The following is a 23,507-nucleotide window of genomic DNA, read 5'->3' as shown; positions in this document are numbered from 1 at the left end:
GGACAATGTCAAATCCAGGTGGCCTCAAGGGCACTGTGAGGAAGTTTAAGAAATGGGGGTTTGTGTTAACAGGGACCTCAATTCCAAACCTGGGATGCCAATTCTTCAGCCTGTGATCCCTCTGGCTCTTGCTTCCCCTTTTGTGAAATGTATAAAACAGATCCCGCTTTCCTTACCTGTAAAGGTTTCATCGTGAGATGCAAATGTAACAGGCGATGTAAAGTTTCCCTATTTTGTCACCAATTGGCTAATTAGTCTGTATTAGTGTTCGTGTGGTCCTCCGTCCTCTTGCCCCTCCCCCATCACCACTTTATCCCCGGCTTTAAAAAAAGGGGGGCACCATCAGTTCTAAGACATTTCACTTTATTTAAAAGAAGCCAATATACAGGATATAAAGGGCATGATATTTACAACAGTACAGTAAACAGGTCGGTTTCCCAGTAGGATCAGTAGTCTTTCGATGAGTATAAACCACCCTCCCTTCCCCCTGATGTTAGACCCAGCTGACAGTCAAACAGCAACAGTGGGGTGGGATGGGACTACAGGATAGAGTCTCCCTGGATGGGATTAAAAATCAGGTAGATGCTAAAATGTCCACGAAGGGGTCTCGGGAGTGGAGGGGTGCCTTTGCCTCATTTCTTTGAGGGCTTGGCAGTAGGGATGGCAAGGGATTTGCTCAAGACTGACACACAGCCCACCCTGAGCCTGGAAATCTTCCACCCATGGAAAATTCCCTTCCAGAGAGACTCTGCCCTAAGCCCCCATCCAGGGCCCTGGAGGAGCGCTTCAAGGTTGGCCCCCAGCCAGAGGGCACAGCCAGGACTGTGGGCATCCCATGGCATTTCCACTCCCACTCCAGCTGCCTAACAACCTGGGAACCACTCGGGCTCTAGAGGGTCCCAGGCCCCAAAAAAGCCATGCGGTCCCTGAACCGACAGCCCCGCTGCCGCCACACTCCCAGCTCAGCTGACTGGGAAATGGATCTTGGCAAAGTTCGAGTAACTGATCGGAACCCACCCTGGGCAGAGCTTGTCCCCTGTCTGGTTCCCCCTTTCCCTCCCCCCGCCCACTTCAGTTCTGAATTCTCCACTGCCCACCCACTCCCACAGTGCCCTCCCCCCTAAGACTTCCAAGGACCCAGGAGCTGGGGGACCAGGGAACAGGGAAATGGGGTGAGGTGGGGCCTACATTCTGCTGAAGCCGGCTCAAGGGTGTGGACGAGTAGGAGGTGAGGACAGGGAGACAGGGGTACCGATTATATTCAGTCCAGCAGCAACATGCACTGTGCCCACAGGAAAATGCTGGGCTACCACAACTGCCTACCCTAGATTTAAAAACCTTTCCTTTCATAAAAATAGATGAGAGTCTCTTGCTTTATAAATAGATTAAATTTAGCTTAAGTTACACCTTATATTATCCCCTACCCCACACCCGCTCCCTCATCCCAAGCCAAAGAGGTTTGGTTCTCCCTAAATCATATGAACCGCACCCACAGAGCTAAGTCCGAGATGGACTGGCCCTTCAGAGACCAGTCCATCAAGACATATTGCCACAAGGAAACAAAATGTGTTCACTTGCCAAGAATTTTGTCCCCTGTTCGGAGTCTCAGAGGAGTGTGTGTGTGTGTGTGTGTGTGCGTGCGTGTATATTCCACAACCAGGGAAACACAAGGAATTACTCTCCCTGCCCCTCCCCAACCCTCTCTTTTTACAAAACCCCCAAAAATAGGAGGGTGAGAGAGGGCAGCACAGGAGAGCCCATCTGAGAACAATCTAAAATACCAATGTCAATATGACACCGGGCTTAGAAATAGAAAACCAAAATTAAGTATTTACAGCTTTACAAAGGACGGACCGGCGTGTCCCCCTGGACCTGGTGCTGCCTCTGCGAGCGAGCGTCGGGGTCTTTCGTGGCCGGGGTCTTTCGGGCGGACCGAGCTAGGCCCTCTGGCAACTAACTCAGAAAGGAACTTGGCGGGGAGCAGGGCAGGACCCTGCCCAGGAGGCGGGTCACCACACCTTTGCTGTCCCCGCCCCACCCACTTGCCCCAGGCCCTTGCTCCCCAGGAGAAAGTAGCTACTGAAAACCAGCCACTATTTGTCTCTGGCTCCTGCCATTTCCATGGTCCTTGAACAAATTCAGAGTCCCCTAGTCCCCAGTGACAAATGTCTACAAAGGGGGAAACAAAAATAATACCACTGGACACCAATCACTTTAGTTACCCTCAAAATACACTGTTGCCTTACTGTCTTAATTCTAAAGATAGGTTTGTCCCCTCCCACCACCTGGAGGGGCAGCCCAGGGCTGGCTTCCACTCTGTCTGGCGGCCCGCACCTTTCGATGCCTCCCTAGCCCTGGCGGCCAGGCCTGCAGGGGTGGCCATTCCCCGCCCTCCTGGAAACGGAAAATCTTTTTAGCAGCTGAGGTCCAAGCCCAAGTGGCTCTGATAACCTTTGGTTAAAATAAAGCTAAAGTAAAACAACAACAACAACGGCAATAATAATCAGGTATGCTTGAACCCTGTAACCTTTAGAACAAGGGTTGTAAGGAGGAGGGGGAGGGGCGGTCTCTCCTCCGAAACCATCCTCCTTTCTAGTACCTACCAAGGGACCACGTAGCTAATAAGAGACGCTGGGCACGGAAGCCTCTCGGCCAGACTGCCACAGGGAACAGTATGAGGTTTCCTCAACAGCAACAAATTAGAAAGAAAGAATAAAGGCCACCAAGATCTGATAAATAAAAATAACACAGTCACTAACACTCTTTTTTTCTCTCTCTCCATATATGTATATATATATATTATGTGAATATTATGTACAATGGTTTTAAGACTGAAAAACAGATGGAAAAACAGAAGAGAAAGATGGCCCTTAAAGGTGGTTGGTACCCCGGGGGAGGAAAGACTGGGGGCCACAACCTACTCAAAGCCAGAACCTGTCCTCTGCCCTAGACATAAGCCCTGGAGGTCAGGAGTCCTGGTCCTTGGGCACAGTGCACTCCTTTGACCTCCAGGAGGAGCTGCTGGGCCAACAAAACCAAAACCGGCAACTCAGACCCACAGGAGTGAGTACAAAAGAAATTTTTTTTTTAAAAAAGCAAAGCCTGGTCAGCTGGCTCCAAGCTGAGGTTTGGCGGGTGGTCTCAACACAGCGCTCTTCAACCCTGGTCCACTCAAGTCTTGGGGAGATACTGGCTCAATCACTCCCCAACTGGTCAGTCAGTGAAGTTTGGGAAGAAGCTTGCATATGTCGGACACGGACGATCCTCCCTGGAGTGCCCACTCCCGCCACCTTCAACCTGCCAGCGGCCCTCCCTCCTGCTCCCTGTCCAGGGCCTGCCAGTGACCCAGCGTGGCCGACTGGGGCACAGTGGGGAACCAAGAGGGCAGCAGGCGGGCCTCACCTGGCTCCGCTGCAGAAGGGGTGGTACCAGGCCCGGCTCCCTTCACTTTCTCACAGAGAAATTACAGATCTATAACCCCTTGTAGCTGGCTGGAAATAGAGGGGAAAACATCAAGTCATCAGGGCAATAGAAGACCCCCCGCCCCAACCAAACCCACAAAGGTCCCAAGAAAGCAAACTGTCCGGTGGCCAAGGGCCTTGCAGGACCCAGGCCTCTTTCCTCATCTTGGCCAAACCCCCTCCGCGGTTGCAAGAGACGTCGCCCGGCTTGGGCCTCCCCCAGCTCCAGGGCAACACCTTGAGTCTGGGAGCAGACCTGCCTCCCACAATACATAAGGCAAGCTGCTTTGTTTGTTTTGTTTTTTGCATAGTGGTTTAAACACAGTGAGGCTCCACCTTCCCCCAGTGCCTTGTGCCTCCGCTGTGCCACTCGATCCAAAAATAAAATAAAAATTTGTCTTCCCTCCCTCCTTCCATCGTTTCCCCTTTTGGTAAGTGAAAATCCTTAGGCGGTCCCCACCCAGGTGTGGAAAGTTTGCAGAGGCAAACGGCTCCGTCCTGGGTGGAGGGAGACCACCCCAAGCCCAACTCCATCAGCACTGGCCAGCAGAGGAGGGGAGGGCATAGGTCATGGCCAATCAGAGGAGCAGGTGGGAGGGTAGAAAACCACAATATACCACACGGGGCCCCGCCCTCACCTTAGAGTTTTGTATAAAAACACCTGCTAGGAAGAATTCTTTGGAGCTCAAAGTGGCTCAGCTTAAGGGAAAAGGCACGGTTAACACTGCATCATCTGGACAGAAGTCTGCATTTGTAACATGGAGAATAGAAATTGAGAGCACCATTCCTTGGGTGGGTGGGTGGAGAGGGGGCACTGGTTGATGGTAGGTGGAAGGGAGGAAGGAAGCAGCAGTCCCTTGGGGCCTCCAGAGAAGGGGGGCAGAGGAAGTCTGTGTTGAGGACGGGAGCCCACTGTGAGCCGTCCTGGCCTCGTGGGGAGAGGGGCAGAGGCCCCGTCACCAAATCCACCAGGCGCGGGGGCCTCCGTCATCAGCTGACCATGGGCTCCACATCCGCCTCCCGCTCGAACTCGTCCTGGATCTCGTCTGTGCTTCCTGAGTCGCTGCTGGCCACGGAGCTGGGGGACGGTGAGTTCCTGGATGGCACAAGAATGGGGGACGGTCAGAGGGCAGCCGGAGGACCCCTGAAGGTATTTAAGGAGTGGGAAGGGCTCAGAAGCACTCCTGTGAGCTCTAACCTCAGAGGGGGTCCTCTCCTGAGACCCTGCCCGTGCTCTGCTTTCCTTAGACTCTCCTAGGCTCAAGGCTTTTGGGGGCCTCCTGCACCAGCCTCCGATTGCTCTGGGTACCAAAGGCCCCTTGGGAGCAGAGACCATGGATCAAGCTGGGTTCTTACCCTCAAACCCCCTAGCACAGGTCTGGGCACATAGTACGTGCTCAGTAAACCGCAGTTAACTCAGCTCCCAGAGGAGGCCATAATGGATAGTGGTTCTTAGCACCGGGCTAAAATGTTGGCTCTGTCCCTGATGAGCTGGGGGACCTTGGGCAAACTCCCTAAACTGCCGAAGCTCCCACTCCTCCATCTGCACACCGGAGACAATGACAGCAGGATCTGGGGGAGTAAGCCCAGGGCCCCACAGGCAGCTTCCCGCGGAGCTGCCCCTCCCGCTTTTACGGCCCGAACCACAGCCTGCAGGAATAGTCATCGTCAGAGAAACCATCGCAATGAACATGTATGCCGGGCAGTTTACACGTATTATCCTGGTTCATGAGTAGCGTGGCTGTCTCCCCAACGAGGCTGCATGTTCCGGGAAGGCAGGGGCTCCCCGTCTTTGTTTTAATAAAAGGGGCCCAAAGCACCTGGCCCTGGGTTGGAATATGGGAAAGGACGTGAAATTGCTTCTCATGCACGAATGGGGGTCCCATCAGCCAGGTGGAAAGGAGTGTCCTGCCCATGCCCTCCACTCCCCCACTCAGCAGAAAGTGGGGTGTAAGCTCCCCGAGGGCAGGGGCCATGACTGTTGCTTCCATCACTGTATCCCCATGGCCTTGCACAGAGCAGGCCCCCAGCAAGCAGCTGTCGAGTAGGTGGTGCAGGGAGTTAGTGAAGTTGGACAGGTGAGTCACCCAGCACACAGCAGGTAGGTAACTAGCATTCCCTGGGTGGACGGGTGGACGGACACGTGGGCTGGGCAGATGAAACAGGCAGGCTTGTAAGTTGTAGCCCCACAAGCTCCTCGCAAGCACCCCGCTGCTGCGGGAGGACGGGCCACGCACCTGTCTGCGGAGCCCTTGATGAGCCGGCGGCAGGTCTCCATCTGCACGTCCAGGCCGCGCTTCATGCTGCACATCTCCATGTACTCGTGCAGGTGCCGGTTCATGTCGCTCTTGGCTGTGGCCAGCTCCAGCTGCGAGGAGCCGACACGGGACAGCGTGAGGCCCAGTCATCCTCCTGGCAAAACCCTCAGCGAGTCCCTCCTCACCACCTGCGGGACAGCAGCCTCGCGGCCACCCCGGCCACCGCAGGGCCCTGCAGAGGAGTCCCTGGCCTCTAGAACTGCTTCAGATGAAAGGGGGCTAGTTGCTTAGCAACGAGAAGGGCAGCCTCCCGGAGGAGCCCTGCCTGGTCCTGTGACTCCGCTCTGCCCAGCATCTCCGCACTTTCTACGGACTCGATTAGAAAAGTTCTCCGGTCTCTCATATTGGACCCTTCTCCTCTGCCACGTGGTACATCCCCCAGGGAAGGAGCCTCCCTTTCTCCAGCATGACAATAGCAATGACCCTCACTGACAGACATGGCCCAGTGCACAGGTTCTCGGGCGAGGCTGGGCTCGAAGGCTGTTTGTTGGCTGGAGGCCTTGGGCAAGTCATCGGTCTTCTCTAACCTCTTGCCCTCCTCTGTAAAACAGGGCGCTCAGCCCCTACTGCTAGGGCACCTAGGTCCCTGCAACTCCATACTAGGGTATGTGGACACTAGGGAGGGTGTACTTGTTAACGGGCTTACTCAATGCCTAGTGTCACTTGATGTCACTCAAATATCAGCTCTCGTTATTTTGAGATCACCATCTCAGTTCAATAACTTTTTTAAAAACCTCTTGGGCAGCCAAGGATCACCACCCCCATTTTACAGATTAGGAAACTGAGGCCCTAAGAGGGCTATGGCTTTCCCAGCACCAGGCAGGGCATCAGTAGGCCTCCTGACTTCCGAGCCTGTGGCTGCCCCAGGCTACCAGCCCCTGCCCTGTGGCCACGAGTCCCCAGGGGTCTCGACCAGATGACCTCAGGGAGCCTCACCTCGATCTGGCCTATCGTTTCCTGGTACTCCTTGTCTCTCGTCTTGAAGAAGGATTCTGTCTCGTGGATCAAGTTGCCCAAGTTCTCCTCTTGCTGAGGAAACAGAACAAAGGGGACAATTTAGCTGGGTGGCGAGGGCATCAGGGAGAGAACAGGGAGGAGGATCACTGAAAGCAGGTGCCCGGCCCCCACCCCCCAGCCCTGGGCAGGCCAGGCCCCAGGCTCACCTCGCCCTGCAGCTCGATGGAGGGGTTGCAGTTGGTGAAGTCCTCCCAGAGCAGCAGTGTGTCTTCGTTCTCTTCCCACGTCAGGCTGTCACAGTCGTCGTCAAAGTCAAAAGTCTCCCGCCTATGGGGGTGACACGGGAGGGCACGACTGAACAGGAGCCAGGCTCCGGGGCCAGGATGGGACAGAGACAGGGGCACTGCAAGGTGGCCCTCCAAAAAGACAGGGGTGGTGGCAAAGGGGATATGCGCCTTGTCCATGGAGTTGAACTCTTTTAAAATGCAGAATGTTTTTACATACTCTGCACAATTTAAAATGTATATTTTTATAATGCAGGCTTTCTTATCAGTGGAGACTAAACGCATTTTCCTCCCAAGTCCAATCTTGTAACTTTTGCATTCGGTACATAGCTCATTTCGTGAGCCCTACTTTGTGCGAGGAGATTTATATAATCTCTGCAACTTGGAATGGTTGATATTATTCCCATTCGCAGATGAGGAAATTGCAGCTCAGAAAGAAAAACTCACTTGACCCAAGTCACCCTGCTAGCCTGTAACAGAAACTGGCTGAAAGCGAGTTCTGCTCCCTACGGCTTTCCCCGCCCCGCCAGAACATCGCCGAGCGAGCGCACACAGGGACTGTCGCAGACGGGCTCCACGCACGATACGATGCCCTTCACGCTATCCCCACAGCAATCCTGAGAGACAAGCCCGATTATCATTCCCTCTTTACAGGTGAGGAAACTGAGGCTCGGAGGGATTCAGTGGACTGCTAGAACAATAGATGCTGAAAATCAGATTTGAATGCAAAGACTGGGTGATTTCGGGGCTCCCCTATTCACTAGGACTGGAAGTAGGGGAATAGGCCACACAGGCTTGCCTGGGACTGAGGGGTTTCTGAAGACTCATGGTTACCCCAACTGGAGGGGACCTTAAAAATCATTCAGCCCAACACACCCAATAATCAGGTGAGAAGGTTCATATTAAGTTACTTGACCAGATGAATTAACCAAAAAGGAAGTGGACCCCAAGTCTCCAGATTCCCATCCAGGGGCTCTCCCTCCTGCTTACACTCCCTCCCTCAACTCCTTCCTGGATTCTCCTAACCTTTCAAAAATGATCCAGGCTGTGGGCCACTGGGCAGAGCCCAAGAAAAAAGAATCTCTGGTAAAAAGCGGCCCAGAGCACCCTCCCAGGTTCCTCTCCAAAAAAAGCAGTTCCTGCCAGAGCCTGTAGGTGGCTCTGTGAGTCCGGGCAGCAAAGCCCGGGCCAGGGCTGCAGCGGGCGGAGCCACGGAGCTGGACTAGCTTCAGACAAGCCCCTGGGGTCCACTGTCACCACACCACATACCCAACATCTGACTTCACTTCCTTCCCGGGCCTGGGATCTGAAGGAAACCCCAGATGAGGAATAGGAAGCCAGGAAAGAAGGGAAGATGGACCCGAGAAAGGGCTGGGAAGAGGCGACCCCTGTCCCACAGATCGCGAGGGCGGGGCTGAGGAGGAGGGCTGGCCACCAGACACAGAAAGTAGCAAATTCCTCCCCTTTCCTTGTTCTGTCTGAAAGCCAAGCAACTGATTTTGATCACAACAGCAGTCCTGACCCAGTGCGTTATCCAAGGACCTCTGGGGCTGGCCGGGGGCAGTCTCTGGCTTGGTGAGCTGAGATGTCCGAGGGAGGGGCCAGGGCTCCACCCAGGGTGGGGTCAGCATGGCCTTGGCCAGAAATGCAAGGGTGGCGGGGGTGAACAGAGGATATATATTTTTTAATTTGGGCAACTTCACCACCAGATCAATCTAATTTCATACCCACAGGAATCGGCCATGGCGCCCCTGGACTCGGTTCTTGGGACTGTTTCAGTTCACCCTGACTCCCTGGTGACTTTATGAAAATGAGGACAAAGATTTCTTCAGAGAAGCCCTTGAATGCAACCAAATGGGCCCAGTGTGGGTCTGTGGGACATACAGCTCCGCCTTAGGCTCGGGAAGGCCCGGAGGAACGTTCAGAAAACCTAGGCCCGACCGACGCTTCTCCCCAAACCCTTCTCATCAGCAAAAACTGAGCATATGAGAATTGGAGTTGGGGGTGTCAAGAGTCTGGAAGTGTCCTTGTCACCTACAAATAGCAATCCCTAAACCACAGCCCCATCTCGGTTCTGCTTCAGGGGGGCCGCCGTACAGGGGAGTGTGGGGCAAGCATCCCCACGGCGGAGAGAGCGGGCGGAGCAGGTCACTGGGGCAGGGAGAGGCGACCCCAGAGACCCCCCCAGCCCTGCCCCCTGACTCCAGGCCCTTAGACAAGTCACCCATGCCCACCTCTCCCCTCCCCTTCCCCACCCTTCTCATCAGCAAAAACTGGATCAGGGTTCAAACTGGATCAGGTTGAGAGCACGGACCTGGACCCGCCAAGGCCACAAAGCATCCCTGCCCCAGACAACTCTCCATGGGGAGTTTCAGGTAAACCCGCTGGGGTTGGGGGGCAGCCCTGCCTGGTAGCATCTGTCCATTTTCCACCCTGGCAAACTTTAAGCTACAAATGTGGCATCACTCCATCACTGAACCTGGCACGGGCAGATGGGCACAATAGCTTCCGTGAGCTGGTACAAGCTGGCTCCAACCCACACTGACCATGTCCAGCCCATGTTCTGCCACTAACCCAGCAGCCCCTCAGAGAGAGAGGACACAGGCAGGCGGGCCTGGTTCCGCACCCTAGCTCTGCACGAAGGAGCAGAGTGGTCTCGGCCAAGCGGTCCCTGGAGCCTCAGCTTCCTCATCGACAAAGGGGGAGTGATCACCCCACCTCCTAGCTGATTGTCTAGTCGATGCAGTCACGTTTGTACAGCGTCCTACAGATGGAGGGTGCGAGGCCAGCGTGCTGAGCCCGCTGTGACGCTCAGCTCAGCCACCCCACCACAAGAAAACTAGTGGGAGTGGGCCTAAGACTTGGTCCAGACTCCCCCACAAACACAACCACCAACCCCATTTGGTCCTTTCTAAAAATGTGGAACTCCCCAAATTATAAAGGCGAAGAATGAATGCAAATGTGTTCACTATGCTGGCCAACAAAACCCACGTGTGGGCTACTTTCAGCCCAGGCCACCAGTGTGCCACCCCTGCCCTAGTGACCTGGGGAAACGGAGAGGAGCCCCCAGCCGGGGCAGTGGAAATACTCACAGCTGGTTAAACATGCGCTTCATCTCGTCTGTGATGTTCATAGAGCCGACCTCTTCATCTGAGAACCGGTTCACCTCCCCGTCCTGCTCAGAGATATCCTCGTCCGAAGTCACCTTGCGCTCTTTCTTTTTGGGGACCACCTAACCCGGAAAGGAAGAGATCAAGGTAAGTAGGAGGCTCTGCCAGGATGGAGGGTAGGCATGGGCTGGGCAGGGAGCCAGCATCCCATGGGACAGGTGGAGCATGGCTGGGGCCAGCCACTGCCGGGAGAGATGCACACGTCCTCTAAGAAGCAGGTGACGTTAGCAGGAAGCATGAGGTGGGGAGACATGCGGATGGAGGACACCGACAGACTGGACCCTTCCCTGCTTTGGTGGTTGGGCCAGTTCAGCTCACCCCTTCACCAGAGAAGCAGCCACGAGATCTGGGGAGAGGAGCGAGCTAGACTGGGGTACACAGTCACCTGGGATGTCTCAGCGCCAGCCAGAGACACAGAGAAGCCCTCACGGAGGCCCAGATGGCTCCGTGCGCCCCAGAGCCCTCCTGTTCACATGCAAAGGTAACAGGCGGGCGGGAGGCCCATGTTCACCAAGCTCCCTCCACTCCAAGCAGACAAGACAAGAGCAAACCAAACAAAGGCTGAAATGGTGCCCCTGCTTTCCAGAGGGGCAGCGAGAAGGCCCAGAGGTGGACCGAGGACCGAGGGAAGCCCAGATCTCACCTGGCTACATCCAAAGTCACACCCTTAAAGCAACAACACACGGTATTGCCCTGGGCTCAAGCGAAAGCCAAACCACAACGCAAACTCAGGAAGCGGCCTTTGGAGAATGACGCGTGCCCTCCGGCAGCTGGCCGAGCCAGCCCCCAGACCCTCCCCAGGGACAGCCGCAAGTGAACCCATCGCCTCTTCTCAGGACACACACACTTGCTCATGGAAGGGGAGGGGTGGGAGACTGGGGGCCTCTTCAGGGGGAATGAAACAGTCAGAGGTCAACAGCTCGTCCTTGGAATTCTGAGGCTCATCTGCCAGGGCCCAGGCTGGTTCACCAGGGACCCCCAGCCTGGCACCCGGGCAAGAGGCAGGAAGCCACACAGTGAACCCAGCATGGGCAGGTGGACAAAGCCTTGCAGGGTCGGGAGACCTGAGCTCTAGTCCCAGCTCTGCCATTTCCTTCCTTGAGCCCAACATGACACCCCGGGTGAGTGGTCTCCTCAGCCATGGGATGAAGCCGTCAGCCTTGATGATGGAGTTGGACCAGCCTATGAGTCTACTGGTCCCTGTCTACGTTCTCCTGGGGAGGCCACGCTGCCGCTGGGGGAGTGGGGCAGTGGGGGTGTGAGGGAACAGGGCAGGCGGGGGCTGAGGCCGGGCTCTCTGGGAGGTGGAGTGGTGGTGGGAGCAGCGGAGGTGAGCAGGGAGGCCCTAGTCACCTGGAAGATCTTGGACACGTCTTCCGAGTTCCGCTGCTGTGCGACATCGCACAGCTTGGCCGTGATATCGATTCGGCGGCAGATGTCCATGTCCACCTTCATGGCCTTTTCTTGGATCTTTGTGTCCAGGTCTGTCATGGGCTGCAGGGAGGACAGCAGGGGTTACGTGAGCACGGGCCGGAGCAGGCACGGGGTGGGGGCGTTGCTCCCAGGCCCCTGCTGGACAGAAGGGCGGAGACCCTAGGTGTGCGTGGGAGGCCCCGGAGTCGGAGGGGGCCTTGAGCTTTTCCTGGGTGCTCAGGTCGGGGCCGGGGGAGGGGCCATGGGAGCTAAGGCTCTGCAGAGTGGACAGTGTGAGAACAGGTCTGCCGTCCCCCAAGGCTGGAAGATTCTCTCAGCAGACATCGTCAGTGTTCATGGTTAGAGCGAAGAAACACGAAGGCGGCCCCCACAGGTGGAAAACGTCCCTTTCCCATCAGCGCGCCCCACTTGTCCCCCACAAAGAGGTGCCTGCCAGGGCAGCTCTCTCTCTGACAGCGGGGGTCTGCCCAGGCCAGGTTGAGGGTCCCCCTGGACCCCAGGAAGGGGAAGCCAAATGGCCTCCACCTGGAGCCCTGGGAGGCTCCCCCCATCCACACCCAGCTTCACGCCCTCAGGACCAGAAGCCACACCAGGCTGAGTCACCCATGACCGGGCTCTCCCTACACACTTCCCGCTGCTGGAAGGTGGCAGGAAACCCAGGTCCCCGCAGGAAGGAGGCCTGGGCCGCCGACAGCTCCCCTCACCCACAGTTACTCAGAAGAGCTTGATTGTCCAAAGGGCGCACACCCAGGCCCCCCCAGACCTTATACCGCAGCCCCGCGGAAGGCCACTGGCCTGGGAGCCTCAGGCTGGCATGGCCCGGGGCCCCGTCAACCTGTGCTCAGACACTGAGGCCCACGGCCACCCCCCACAGCATGGCGAGCTGGGGAAGAGTCAGAGCCGACACACACAGACCCCCAGGGGCCCGGGAGGGCGGGATGGGTTAAGCAGCAGATTAATGCATCTCTATCAGACCAAGGGAAGCGGGGGTGGGGCGGGGGGATGCCTGGTCTTGATGCACCCTCACGCAGCCAGCCTGCACTCTCACTAGAAGCCGAGCTCCAGAGCCTCGGAGTGAATGAAGCATTTTGCATGACGGGTGTGGGCGGAAGTTGTGACACCTGGGGGCGGTGGCCAGTGGCACTTACGTCACTCATGAGCCCCTTAAACACCACCAGCTCGGCCTTCAGCCTCTCGATCGTCTCATTCATCTCCTCCTGGATGGCTTCGGCCTCCTGCGCTGCCTATGGGGATGGAGATGGGGAGGGTTTAGGGGGCGGCACCCCGAGGGTAGGAGGGGCTGGACACCTGGGCCCAATCAGGCCAGGCGCCGATGGCTGGGGAAGGAGTGCAAGGACCTCAGCCCAGCCTGACTTCCAACCACGCAGCTTAAAACACTTCTCAAAGGAGCCCCGGCCTGTTTGGTCAGCGGTTAGAGCGTCAGCCTGTGGACCAGAGAGTCCCGGGTTCGGTTCCCACTAAGGGCACGTACCTCGGTTGCAGTTGTCCCTGGCCTTGGTTGGGTCGTGTGGGTGGCAGCCAGTCGATGTGTCTCTCTCACATCGAAGTCTCTCTCTCTCTCTCTTCCCCCCTCTCTCCCTCCTGCTCTATCTGAAGACAAATGCAAGAAAATGTCCTCAAGTGAGGATTTAAAAAAAAACTTCTCAAAGGAATATTTACAGCGTGGGAACCCCATGGCAGCGAGGGAGAGACGATGAGCAGGTTACAGCAACGGTGATCCCAACAGGCTAAAACAGTAGTTGATTCACGGGAAATAGCCAATATGGGACCATCCCTGGCATCCAACATGGCAAGGTCACGTGCGTCACCCTAGCCGAACGTACACCTGGAGTATGTATGTTTGCACAGAAAAGACCGGAAGGCGGCGACCTGTATGTCAACAGCAGGGGCAGAACTGGAGGGGAGCTGCATTTTCTTCTCCAAGCTGTTCTCAGCTTTCCAAATATTTGAGCATAGACGTGTTATGTTTGCAAAGTAAAAAGCACTTTTGTTATAAAAACGGGGGATGTTCATCCTCCCCCTTCCACGTATTGACAATATTTTATCTGCCTCTAATTTGCTTAGAAGAGAAATGTTTTCAATACCAGAAAGCGATTTTTTAAAATATTTACTAAATTTTTTTTTTTATTCTCACCCGAGGACATTTTTTCATTTTTTGTTCAGATAGAGTGGGAGGGAGAGAGAGGAAGAGAAAGAGAAACATCGACGTGAAAGGGACACATCGAGTGGCTGCCACCCGCACGACCCAACCAGGGCCGGGGACAAACTGCAACCAAGATACATGACCTTAGCGGGAACCGAACCCAGGTCTTTCTGGGCGCAGGCCGATGCTCTAACCGCTGAGCCAAATTGGCCAGGGCCGATTTTTAAAAATATTTAAAGGAGCGTTCCGTGCTTCTCATGGGGTCACTATTCTTGCACCCATTTGACTGAGAGAAAACGAGAGGCCGGGAAGCTGAGGTCTGTTGCTTAGGGTGCCCAGCAGACAGATGAGCGCAGGGCCCAGAACACAGAGCTACCAGGCAGAACAGCCAGGGAGGTCCTCACGCCATGGAGAGCCCGCGAGGGCTGGGAGCCCGCCTGGTGACCTGCCCTCTGCCCTCTCCCAGGCGGTCGGCCCCACGTCAGTTCCTCAAGCTGGGGGCGGCGGGGCCTAGACACCATCCGTCCAAGCCTCAGATGGGGAGAAGAGGCAGGAGAAGGGAGGCACTCGCTCAGGTCACCCCACAAGCCGGGGTAGCACCACAGCTTGGACCCAGCCTTCCCAACGACTGTACCCGAGCTTTTCTGCAACACTGTGCTGGTCCCTTCCTAGCTCCAATCAGGGGACACAGAAGAGGCCTCTTGGCTCCATCAAGGAGAGACTGAAGCAGCAGGAGGTAGCCCAGACTGGGGACTGCCCTGGCTCTGCCCCCTGAAGACTGTGCCCCTGTCCACATGGTTCTCCCGCGAGCCTCTTCTGATCGGGACCCCTGGCGGCTCTTACCTCCTTCAGCGTGTCCACCATGGTCTGCAGGTTCATGCTCTTGGCGAGCTCCTCCTCCCATCTGTAAGAGCCAAGAAGGACAGGTGGTCAGAGGACACAGTGCAGGCAGTCACCTGGGCCTGTCCCCGGGCTGGGCGAGGAAGGCACAGCAGTGAATCCATGCCTGCCTGCCCTCCAGGGGCTCCGGCTCGGGGCGGCGGGGGTGGGGCGGGGACAGAGGGGCTGACACCCGGCCACAGTACCCGGTGCTGCTCCGAGCATGAGCGCAGCACCACGGGGAGATGAGGCAGAGAGATCGGCATGCCTCCCTTGAGCAAACTGTAAAGTGCTGTGGCAACGCTGCTCTCCCGCTGCTGCCAGCAGATGCAGTGTCCAGGCTGGCACGTAGGCGCCTGGCTGCAGCCAGCACCGCCCTCGGCTGTTCTTTGCACCCGCAAGAAATACACGTTCGTTGTGCTTGCTATCGCAGTCTTAGCGTCTGCGGTCCTGCAGCCGACCCTAGCCAACAAAGACGTCTGCAGAGCTATCAGCTGTCTTACAGAAGAGGACGTGTAGGCTCAGAGGGGTTACATGTCCTGCCCAAAGATACACAGCAAGTGAGTGAGTAGGGCTGGACTTCAAACCCAAGTCTGCATTACTGCAGCAAAAAATAATAAATCACAGCTCTGACGGTTGGATGAGATGATGATCAATATAATCACTGTAACAATACCAACTCGCCTTCACTGCGGGCTTCCTTTGTAGCAGGTACCCATTTACTGGACATAATTCAATCCTCGTAACAACCCTCTAGCATAGGTGCCTCCATTATCCCCATGTCACAGGTGAAGAAAGCAAGGCACAGAGTCAGGTGCCCAAGGTCGGGATGAGGACGGCGGAGCCAGGACGCAAACCTGGGCTGGAGGCTCCTCCGGGACCCAGGACCAATCAGAGCCCTAACCCAGCTCCCCCCCCAGCCCCCCCTCCCCCCCCCCCCCCAGGAGGCCAGCCGCAGGTTTTGGTCCCCTCTCCATCCCGGGACAGACAGATGAGCTTCCCTTTCCTCACCCCACGGCCGCCTCCCTACATGGCCTCGTGCAGGCAGGTCTGGAAGCCTTTCGGATGCTGCTGGGGCAGCTAAAAATAGGCCAGAGGGGAGGAATGGACGAAGAGTGGGTTACGTCACCAGCTTTTGGAAACAAGAGAAAACGGATACTGTTTGCACACACAGAGGAAAATTCCTCCTCTCTCCCACACAAGGCGAGACGGACCTGGCTAGGGCTCCCAGAGGACGGACACACACACACGCACGCTCCTCTCTCCTGTTCCCTCTGGTCTTTCCCAGCCCCCAACATTGGGAGTCGGGCCTCGATGTGCCATGGGCCACAGGGTGCAGGACCTACAGAGCAATGGGGTGAGGTGGGGGCCTCTCCCAGGGATGAAGGACACAGAGGAAGCTAAGGAGAGAGGGAGGGAACCCAAGAGTCTAACCCAGGCAGGACCATCTCAATGAGGACCTTCATTGTACAAGTAGGGAAACCGAGGCCCCAGTGTACCAGGAACCCGCAAGGTCACCCAGTACGCCAAGGGCCAGGCCTGGAGTTCAGCTCCGAGCCCAAGGTGGGGGACAGAAATCCCAGGTGCGCAGAAGTCCACAGGCTGCCCTCGCCCCGCCCAGCGGCCTGGGGCATCCAGGGCTCCCCTCAGGAGAGGCCAAGGCCCAGAACCCAGGCCCCAAGCTGAATCATCTCTCCTGGCCACGCCGCTCGGAGTCGGGCAGAGAACTTGATTCCAAAGCCACTGAGCGGAGCAGGCGCACGGGAGGGCCTGGCCTCACCGCTGGGTCATACAGCGACTGCCGGACAGCAGGCAGGGGGCAGCGAGGGGTGAAGACACAGGAGCCCAGGGGCATCGCACCCCCCACACACCCACTCCCCAGGCTCCTGGGGAGACGGCCCAGCCCCCACTCACTTTTCCTCACAGCAACCCTCTCATGAGAAAGGTGGGCCAGGGGTCAACAGACCCATTGTACAGAAGGGAAAATGAGGCCCAGAGAAGAACAACTGGCCCCAAGTCTACCCAGAGTGAGAGCCTGAGCCGTGTCTTTGGATCTCCAGAGACATTAGCGGCAGTAGAAGCAGCCACTGCCTGGTGAGCGCGTCTGCGTGCCACGCATGCACGGGGCTCAGTGCCAGATCTGGGTGCCACGCATGCACGGGGCTCGGTGCCGCGTCTGGGTGCCACGCATGCACGGGGCTCGGTGCCAGGTCTGGGTGCCACGCATGCACGGGGCTCGGTGCCACGTCTGGGTGCCACGCATGCACGGGGCTCGGTGCCACGTCTGGGTGCCACGCATGCACGGGGCTCGGTGCCGCGTCTGGGTGCCACGCATGCACGGGGCTCGGTGCCAGGTCTGGGTGCCACGCATGCACGGGGCTCGGTGCCACGCCTGGGTGCCACGCATGCACGGGGCTCGGTGCCGCGTCTGGGAGCCACGCATGCACGGGGCTCGGTGCCGCGTCTGGGTGCCACGCATGCACGGGGCTCGGTGCCAGGTCTGGGTGCCAGCATGCACGGGGCTCGGTGCCACGTCTGGGAGCCACGCATGCACGGGGCTCGGTGCTGCGTCTGGGACCCACGCATGCACGGGGCTCGGTGCCAGGTCTGGGTGCCACGCATGCACGGGGCTCGGTGCCCTGTACACCCATCTCATCAGCTTTCGTGTGAACTATTAACCCTCTCGGGTGAAGAATTTTCCTCCAAACCCACTTTGCAGATGGGAGAGCTGAGGTCAGAGAGGTAACTTGTCTGAGGTCACACAGCTAGAAGCAGGGCTGGCACCCAGACGCGGCACATTGTGACAAGCATGGAAATCACCCAGGGATCTTGCTGAGATGCAGACCCAGATGCAGCAGGTCTGGGGTGCAGTGGACAGAAACCTGCAGCCGTATTTCTAACGAGCTCCCCTGCAGATGGCACTTTGAGTGGCCCCACTCCTCACTAGTGATTCTAAGCCGCACCCCAGCAGATGAGCTTGCACGAATGATTTCATGGCCCTTTTGTTTCCAAAGCCAGGCTGGGTGGGCAGCCGGCACTCCTGGTCCCGGAAGACAGGGCACAGACCCCAGCGTGCAGATAGCAGCTGGCCTGGCGGACCGAGTCCGCTGTCCCGCTGACATGCCTCCCAGCTGCCGCGGGAGAATCTGGCTCCGCTGGCTCCAGGGTTGACAGTGCAGAAAAGCTTTGCCCTTCAGCTGCTCTGGCGGACTGGGGGGAAGGATGACCACAGGTGACGGGCTTCTTAAGATGCTCCAGACACCCCACACTCACGGCAACTCAGCCCTGGAGGAGGAAGCACGCAGCTTGACCGAGAACTGGTCCACCAAGCTGTGGGCTGAGTGAGACATTTCAACGCCTGCTTCCCAGGCACAGTCCCCTCCCCGACCTGGACCAGCCCACAGCAGTAAAGTTTCGGCAGGATGGGTGTTTCAGGCAGAAGAACCAGATAAGCAAAGCGGGGCAGCAAGAAGGCCTGGGAGTAGCCAGTGGCCCCTGAGAAGGGGACACACCTACTATGGGCCAGGGGCTGGCGGATATCATGTCCTTTAACCTTCACTGTCCCAATTCTCTTGCATGACCCACCGCTCAGCAAAGGAAGTCACACAGAACACCACCTCCCTGTGTTACAGGGGAAATGAGGCCCAAAGACCACTCAAGCCAGGGCCAAGTCACTTAGAACCACCCTGCACAACAGCTTAAACTTCCAAATTCTTCTCTTAATGTGATGGATTAGAGACAGGAGCGGGGGACATTTATTGGTCGCCCTCTGGGTTGTGAGCACCATGTTGGACAGTCACTTACACACAAACTATAGCATGTCACCTGACACGCCCCTAAGGGTCATCCCCACTTGCAGATGAGGACACAGGCTCAGAGGCAAGTCCGTTTCCCTGTCCCTCCCTCCTCAGCCTTCTGACACCCTGTGCATTGTCCCAGGTTGGTCTCAAATGTCGCCCCTTCCCCAAGGCCCCAGCCACTTTTCTGTTCTCCCTTCTCCAGTTCCAAGCTCCTGCTGGAGCAGCCAGGCCTCGGGATGCGGGCGGCTTGGCGGTGGTGTCTCACCACACAAGGCTCTCCCCCAAGAGCCAGCCACCATGCCAGAAGAGCGAGGGACCACCCTCTACCCTCTCCACCTCCCCAAAGTCCTCAGGCCCCAGTCCCAGATCCACCTTGCCCAGATCCTCCCCTCTCCACCCCTCCCGCAGGCAGACAGCGGCAGCAAGTCTCACACGACTGGCAGCTCTCAGTCCACGACGCTCAGAGCAGCCCCGGGAGCAGGCAGGGTAGCTCATGACGGCGAGGACGAAGATGGTGACAATACTAATGGAACATCTAACGGGGTCTGAGTGCCTACGATGTGCCCATTCTTAGTGGCTTCACATGCAAACCTCATTTCAGCGAGTGACACAGTAACCTTTAGGTACAATCACCACCTCCGTGTCACCGATGAAGATGTTCAAGTCCAAAACCATCAGCCAAGATCACACAGCCAGGAAGGCGGGGCTGTTTTCACTTTACAGGAAAACGAACACTCAGACAATCTCCCAAAGCAAAGGCTGAAAGGGACAGGACTCACCTTGCCCAAACCTCGGGCGCACAGATGATATGGAGGCCCAGGGCTACGCAGGGAGAGGGTGGCAGAGTCCTCCGTTCTGCCAGCCTAAGCCAGAGCTCCGGAGGAGGGAGGCGGAGGGCAGTGAGCCAGGCCCCGGATCTGCCGCCCCCAGCACCTGCCTCCATTTCTCAGCGAGACAGATCGCGGCCCAACACACTCCAGCGACACAAGGAAAACCATTCTCTCCCACACTCTCTTACAGTCATGTGACTGGCCCCCAGCCACGGGCCAGTTCTGGCTGAGCGGACCTCAGGGCGTATTAATGGCCCTTACGACTCAGTCCCTCCAGTCCCTCTGGTGACCAGTGCTCCCCCCTCCCCCCACCTGCAGCCCTGAACCGAATGTGAAATCAGAATCCCAAGGAGGAAGGGGCCAACGTACACCTCCCCGGAAACCCCTGGGGCACCGCTGGGCGTGACCCACACCTGGAGCAGGGGGGTGCCGGACAAGGGCAAGGGCAGTCCTGGAGGGCCTCCGTGCCAATGCAGGACAAGCGGTGGCTCTGACCGCAGAGTCCAAGGATCGGGAGCTTGGATTGGGTGCCGCCAGCACAGGGAAGCCCTCCAGCACCAGGGCACAGAGGAAACCCGGGAGAGATGCCGGTTCTGGGTGGAGAAGAGGCACAGAGGTGGGCGCCATCCGACAAGTCATTAGAGGAGGTGGGTCTGGAGCTGGGGTCCAGCCCTTCCGCCAGTCTGGAGCGCGGCTTGTGATTGCTATACCCACACTCTCTGCTGTCTCCCTGCACCTGCAACCCACCCGCAGCATGTAGCTGCTGCATGGATGTGTTGAGAGAGTGAATGAATTACTCCCAACTGCGACCACTCCTCAGTCCCCCTGCTCAGCCCTTCCCCACCCAAGGCCCCTGCTGTCTGGAAGGATCAGCTGTCTGTCTGCACCCCACCAGCCTGGGGGCTCCCAGGAGTCGAGTTCCCAGCACCAGCTCCATCCACTGGGCTGGCTCGGGAGCCTCTCCAGGGAGACCAGCAGGCCAGGGGCAGAGACAGCCACGGCAGGAAGCAGGGGAGAGGAAAGCCTCCCCCCACTTCCCACAGCCCCCATTAGGGGAGGGGATGCAGGGACGTGGACAATGAGGCCAGAGAGAGGAAATGACTCCACGGAGGACACTGCCCTGAGCTCTGGGGCCGGGGCTACCGTCTCAGCAGGAGCACACGTGCGAGGTGGCCAGGGAGGGGGAGGGGCAGCGGCCCAGCCAGATGTGGTCTCCAGGCATTCCTGAGGAGCCGCCCCACGTGACGGCCGAGAAGGCTATGCTTGGGGGGCGGGGGCAGCTTCACTGCCAGCCCCCAGCCTCAGGATGACACAGCCCCACAGGAAAGGGGCTGACAAAGCCTGGTGTGCGGAGGGGAGGGAGCCAGGCTGAAGTCACTGGCAGGAGGACTGACTCACAGATTTCTCACTTCCTCTGTGACCAGAGAAAGAGGCTCTGGGGCTCTGCCTCCAGAGGAAAGTGGGGGCAGCCCCCACAAAACGCACATGGCTCCAAGGGCAGCCTTGGGGCTCCTGGGGAGAAAGTCCTGGAGACTCCTGGGCAGCAAGACGCCGAGTCCCTCCTGCCCTCCCCTCCTAACCACTTCCCCGCTGTGTGAGCGTGGGCCGGTGCCCTTGCTGGGCCTCGGTTTCCTCAGCTGTGCGAGAGGGAGCACACCGAGGAGGGTGGCCCGAGAACGCCGCGAGGGGGGCGAATGGGTGAGCCGCCCAGCCCCACCCCTGGCGCGGCGCAGCGCAGACGAGACGCTCGCGGCTCGTGGTTTGGTGCCACGGCTGGCTGCGGCAGCAGACCGGGGAGCTGGAGGGCACCCCAGGAATGGGCCACACCTTTCCAGGAAAGGCGAGGGCGGCACACCCAGGCCAGCGCAGGTGATGGGAAGCAAGTTCAGGTATGGCTAGGCCCGAGCCGTCAGTGGAAAACTTCCTTCAGGGCCAAGCGTGGGCAGGCCCTCTGGCAGAGGGCAGGTGGGCGGAGAGCACTTTCTACCTGGGCCACAGGGAGCTCACCCCATTGCGGCACGGCCAGGGTGGGCTGCCAGGGGACAGCTGGGGGCATGCTGGAGCCGTACTGTTCCCCTGGGCTCTGTGCTGCCCCCCACTCACAGATGCAGAGAGGTACCTCTCCCCTCCCCACCCCTCAGTGCCAAGCTGGGCTGAGGCTGTGCCCGGACTGTCAGGTCCTTCTCTAGACTCGGCCAAGCTGGAGGAGGCTGCTGGCACCGTGGCCAACCAGGGGCCCTTTCCTCAGTGCAGTTTCGCAGAAGCCAGGGGGTTAACAGATCAGAGTGGGCACCTGGGCGAGAAGGATCTGCATGTGAAGACCCCACCCCCTTAGCTTCTGCTGAGCCCCCCCAGAGAGCTTAAAACTCACAGCTGAGTCAACATCCTCATTCCATACCACCCCCTTGTCTAATATCACAAACTATTCACGTTTGTGGCAGAAAAGTAACAGAGATGAGCAAAAACGGCGGGGGGCGTGGGTAGGGCAGGGACTGCATGAGAACCCACCCTCTGAGGGCTGAGCGTGGAGGCCGGGGAGTCTCCTGACCTCCTCCTCTCATCTGGTTTTACTGTGTCTTTTCTCTCCAGTAAAAGGAGGGCTGGGTCCCCTAAGCCTGCGAGCACCGCCTCACCCACACGCACCCTCTCCCTCCCTGCTGCTCCCATCTGCACTGAGCCCCTGACCCCAGGGAAGAGATGCCTGGCAGACGTGCCCATCAGAGGCCCGGCTGCCCAGCTGTACTCTGCTGCTCAGAAGAAAACACAAATTAAATGCCAACTGATTGTCTCCGTGGAGGAGGTATTAATTTAATGTGAACACTTAACCAGGGCAGCGATTCCATTACGGGCAGCGTAATGGCCCGGGCAGCAGGCTGCGAGCTGGTGATGGGCCGGGTCTGAGCAGCCACCCGATCCAGCGTGCCCCTCTGCCCAGCAGGCTGCCACCACGCAAACATATGCACGGACCTGCTCTCAACCAGAAACAGCACCCCTCCAGGGATCAGAGGGCGAGGCCTGTGCAAGGCCACTCAGGGAGAGCAGGGGTCTAATGTCCACAGGGAAGCACCTGTGGAGGAGAGGGTTCCGGGCAAGGAGACAGGGGCTCCTGGTTCGAGTCCTGGCTCCGTCACCAATTCACCGCATGACCTCAGCAGGTCCTTTCTCCGCCCGGGCCTGTCTCCTGATCTATATACAGTATGATCTCTACGGGTCCCTCTGAATGTGATGTTGGCAGCGCTGTTTGCAAACCCTGGATGTGACCCTTCCTTGGAGCCTGGAGGAAGTGACAGCCTCAGGGATGTCAACTCCATCCAAAGTTGTCATGGTAATGGCCTCAGGTCTCTGGCATTTGCCCTCAGCACCCATTACCAAGGGCAGAGGTCGGTCCACCCATTCATTCCATAATGAGAGGGGTCCTGAGGGCTTGTCATGGGTGCTCAGGCCTCACAGACTCAACGGTTAGAGGGGTCTCTAGGGACCCCACTAAGGACAGGCACACTGAGAAAGCTGTTTGCTGTTATGCAATCCAGGAGGGCCCACTTACCACGAGCTAGGAACCTCAGTTTCCTCCTCTGTAAAATGGGTTAGCAATCCTACTTGCAGAGTTCATGGACAGATCAAATGAGCTCACATGAAGGTACCCAGGTGCCCCTGATGGACGATAGCCATCCTCATTCCACACCCCTTTTTTATCCTCACCCGAAGACATTTTTCCATATTTTTTTGTTTAGATAGAGTGGGAGGGAGAGAGAGAGAGAAACATCGACGTGAAAGGGACACATCGAGCGGTTGCCACCTCCACAACCCAACCAGGGCTGGGGACAAACTGTAACTGAGGTACGTGCCCTTAGCAGGAACCGAACCCGGGTCTCCCTGTACCGCAGGCCGATGCTCTAATTGCTGAGCCAACCTGGCCAGGGCATGATAGCCATTTTTAACACTGGTATTACCCTGACTGTGCTTGCCCAGGGGAGGGAGGGGCGGTGTAGGAAGGCTCGGACCACGTAGGCAGGGACACCTCTCCATCCCGCCCTGACCCTCTGGGGATCTGGAAGCAACTGAGAGGTGGCACTGAAATTGCTGTCAGGAGTTTCCCCAGCAAGGAGGTGACAGCGAGTCCTGCCCGTGGTCTGTGGGGAGAGCTGCAGAGTCGCCCCCGCTCCCGGCCTGTTTCTCAGTGACCAAGGGTACCCTTTGCAGGGCAGCTGGC

General features: G+C 57.8%; 1 protein-coding gene across 1 annotated transcript in view; it reads right to left on the bottom strand.

The window, feature by feature from the left end:
• Positions 1–1,144: 1,144 nt before the first annotated feature.
• Positions 1,145–23,507, bottom strand: part of IFFO2 (intermediate filament family orphan 2) — a 49,659-nt gene continuing 27,296 nt past the window's right edge. The window contains exons 2-9 of the mRNA XM_036257289.1: positions 14,632–14,692; positions 12,773–12,868; positions 11,544–11,684; positions 10,113–10,252; positions 6,943–7,063; positions 6,716–6,808; positions 5,699–5,829; positions 1,145–4,557 (exon numbers count right to left, since the gene is read on the bottom strand). Coding sequence (XP_036113182.1) covers positions 4,452–4,557; positions 5,699–5,829; positions 6,716–6,808; positions 6,943–7,063; positions 10,113–10,252; positions 11,544–11,684; positions 12,773–12,868; positions 14,632–14,692 — 889 coding nt within the window. The 3' untranslated portion in view covers positions 1,145–4,451. The remainder of the gene's footprint in view (positions 4,558–5,698; positions 5,830–6,715; positions 6,809–6,942; positions 7,064–10,112; positions 10,253–11,543; positions 11,685–12,772; positions 12,869–14,631; positions 14,693–23,507) is intronic.

The sequence above is a fragment of the Molossus molossus genome, unplaced genomic scaffold (genome assembly GCF_014108415.1).
Source record: "Molossus molossus isolate mMolMol1 unplaced genomic scaffold, mMolMol1.p scaffold_m16_p_12, whole genome shotgun sequence".
Classification (NCBI taxonomy): domain Eukaryota; kingdom Metazoa; phylum Chordata; class Mammalia; order Chiroptera; family Molossidae; genus Molossus; species Molossus molossus.
Note: the sequence above shows the minus strand (reverse complement) of the source record. Positions and strands in the feature narration are given on the sequence as shown.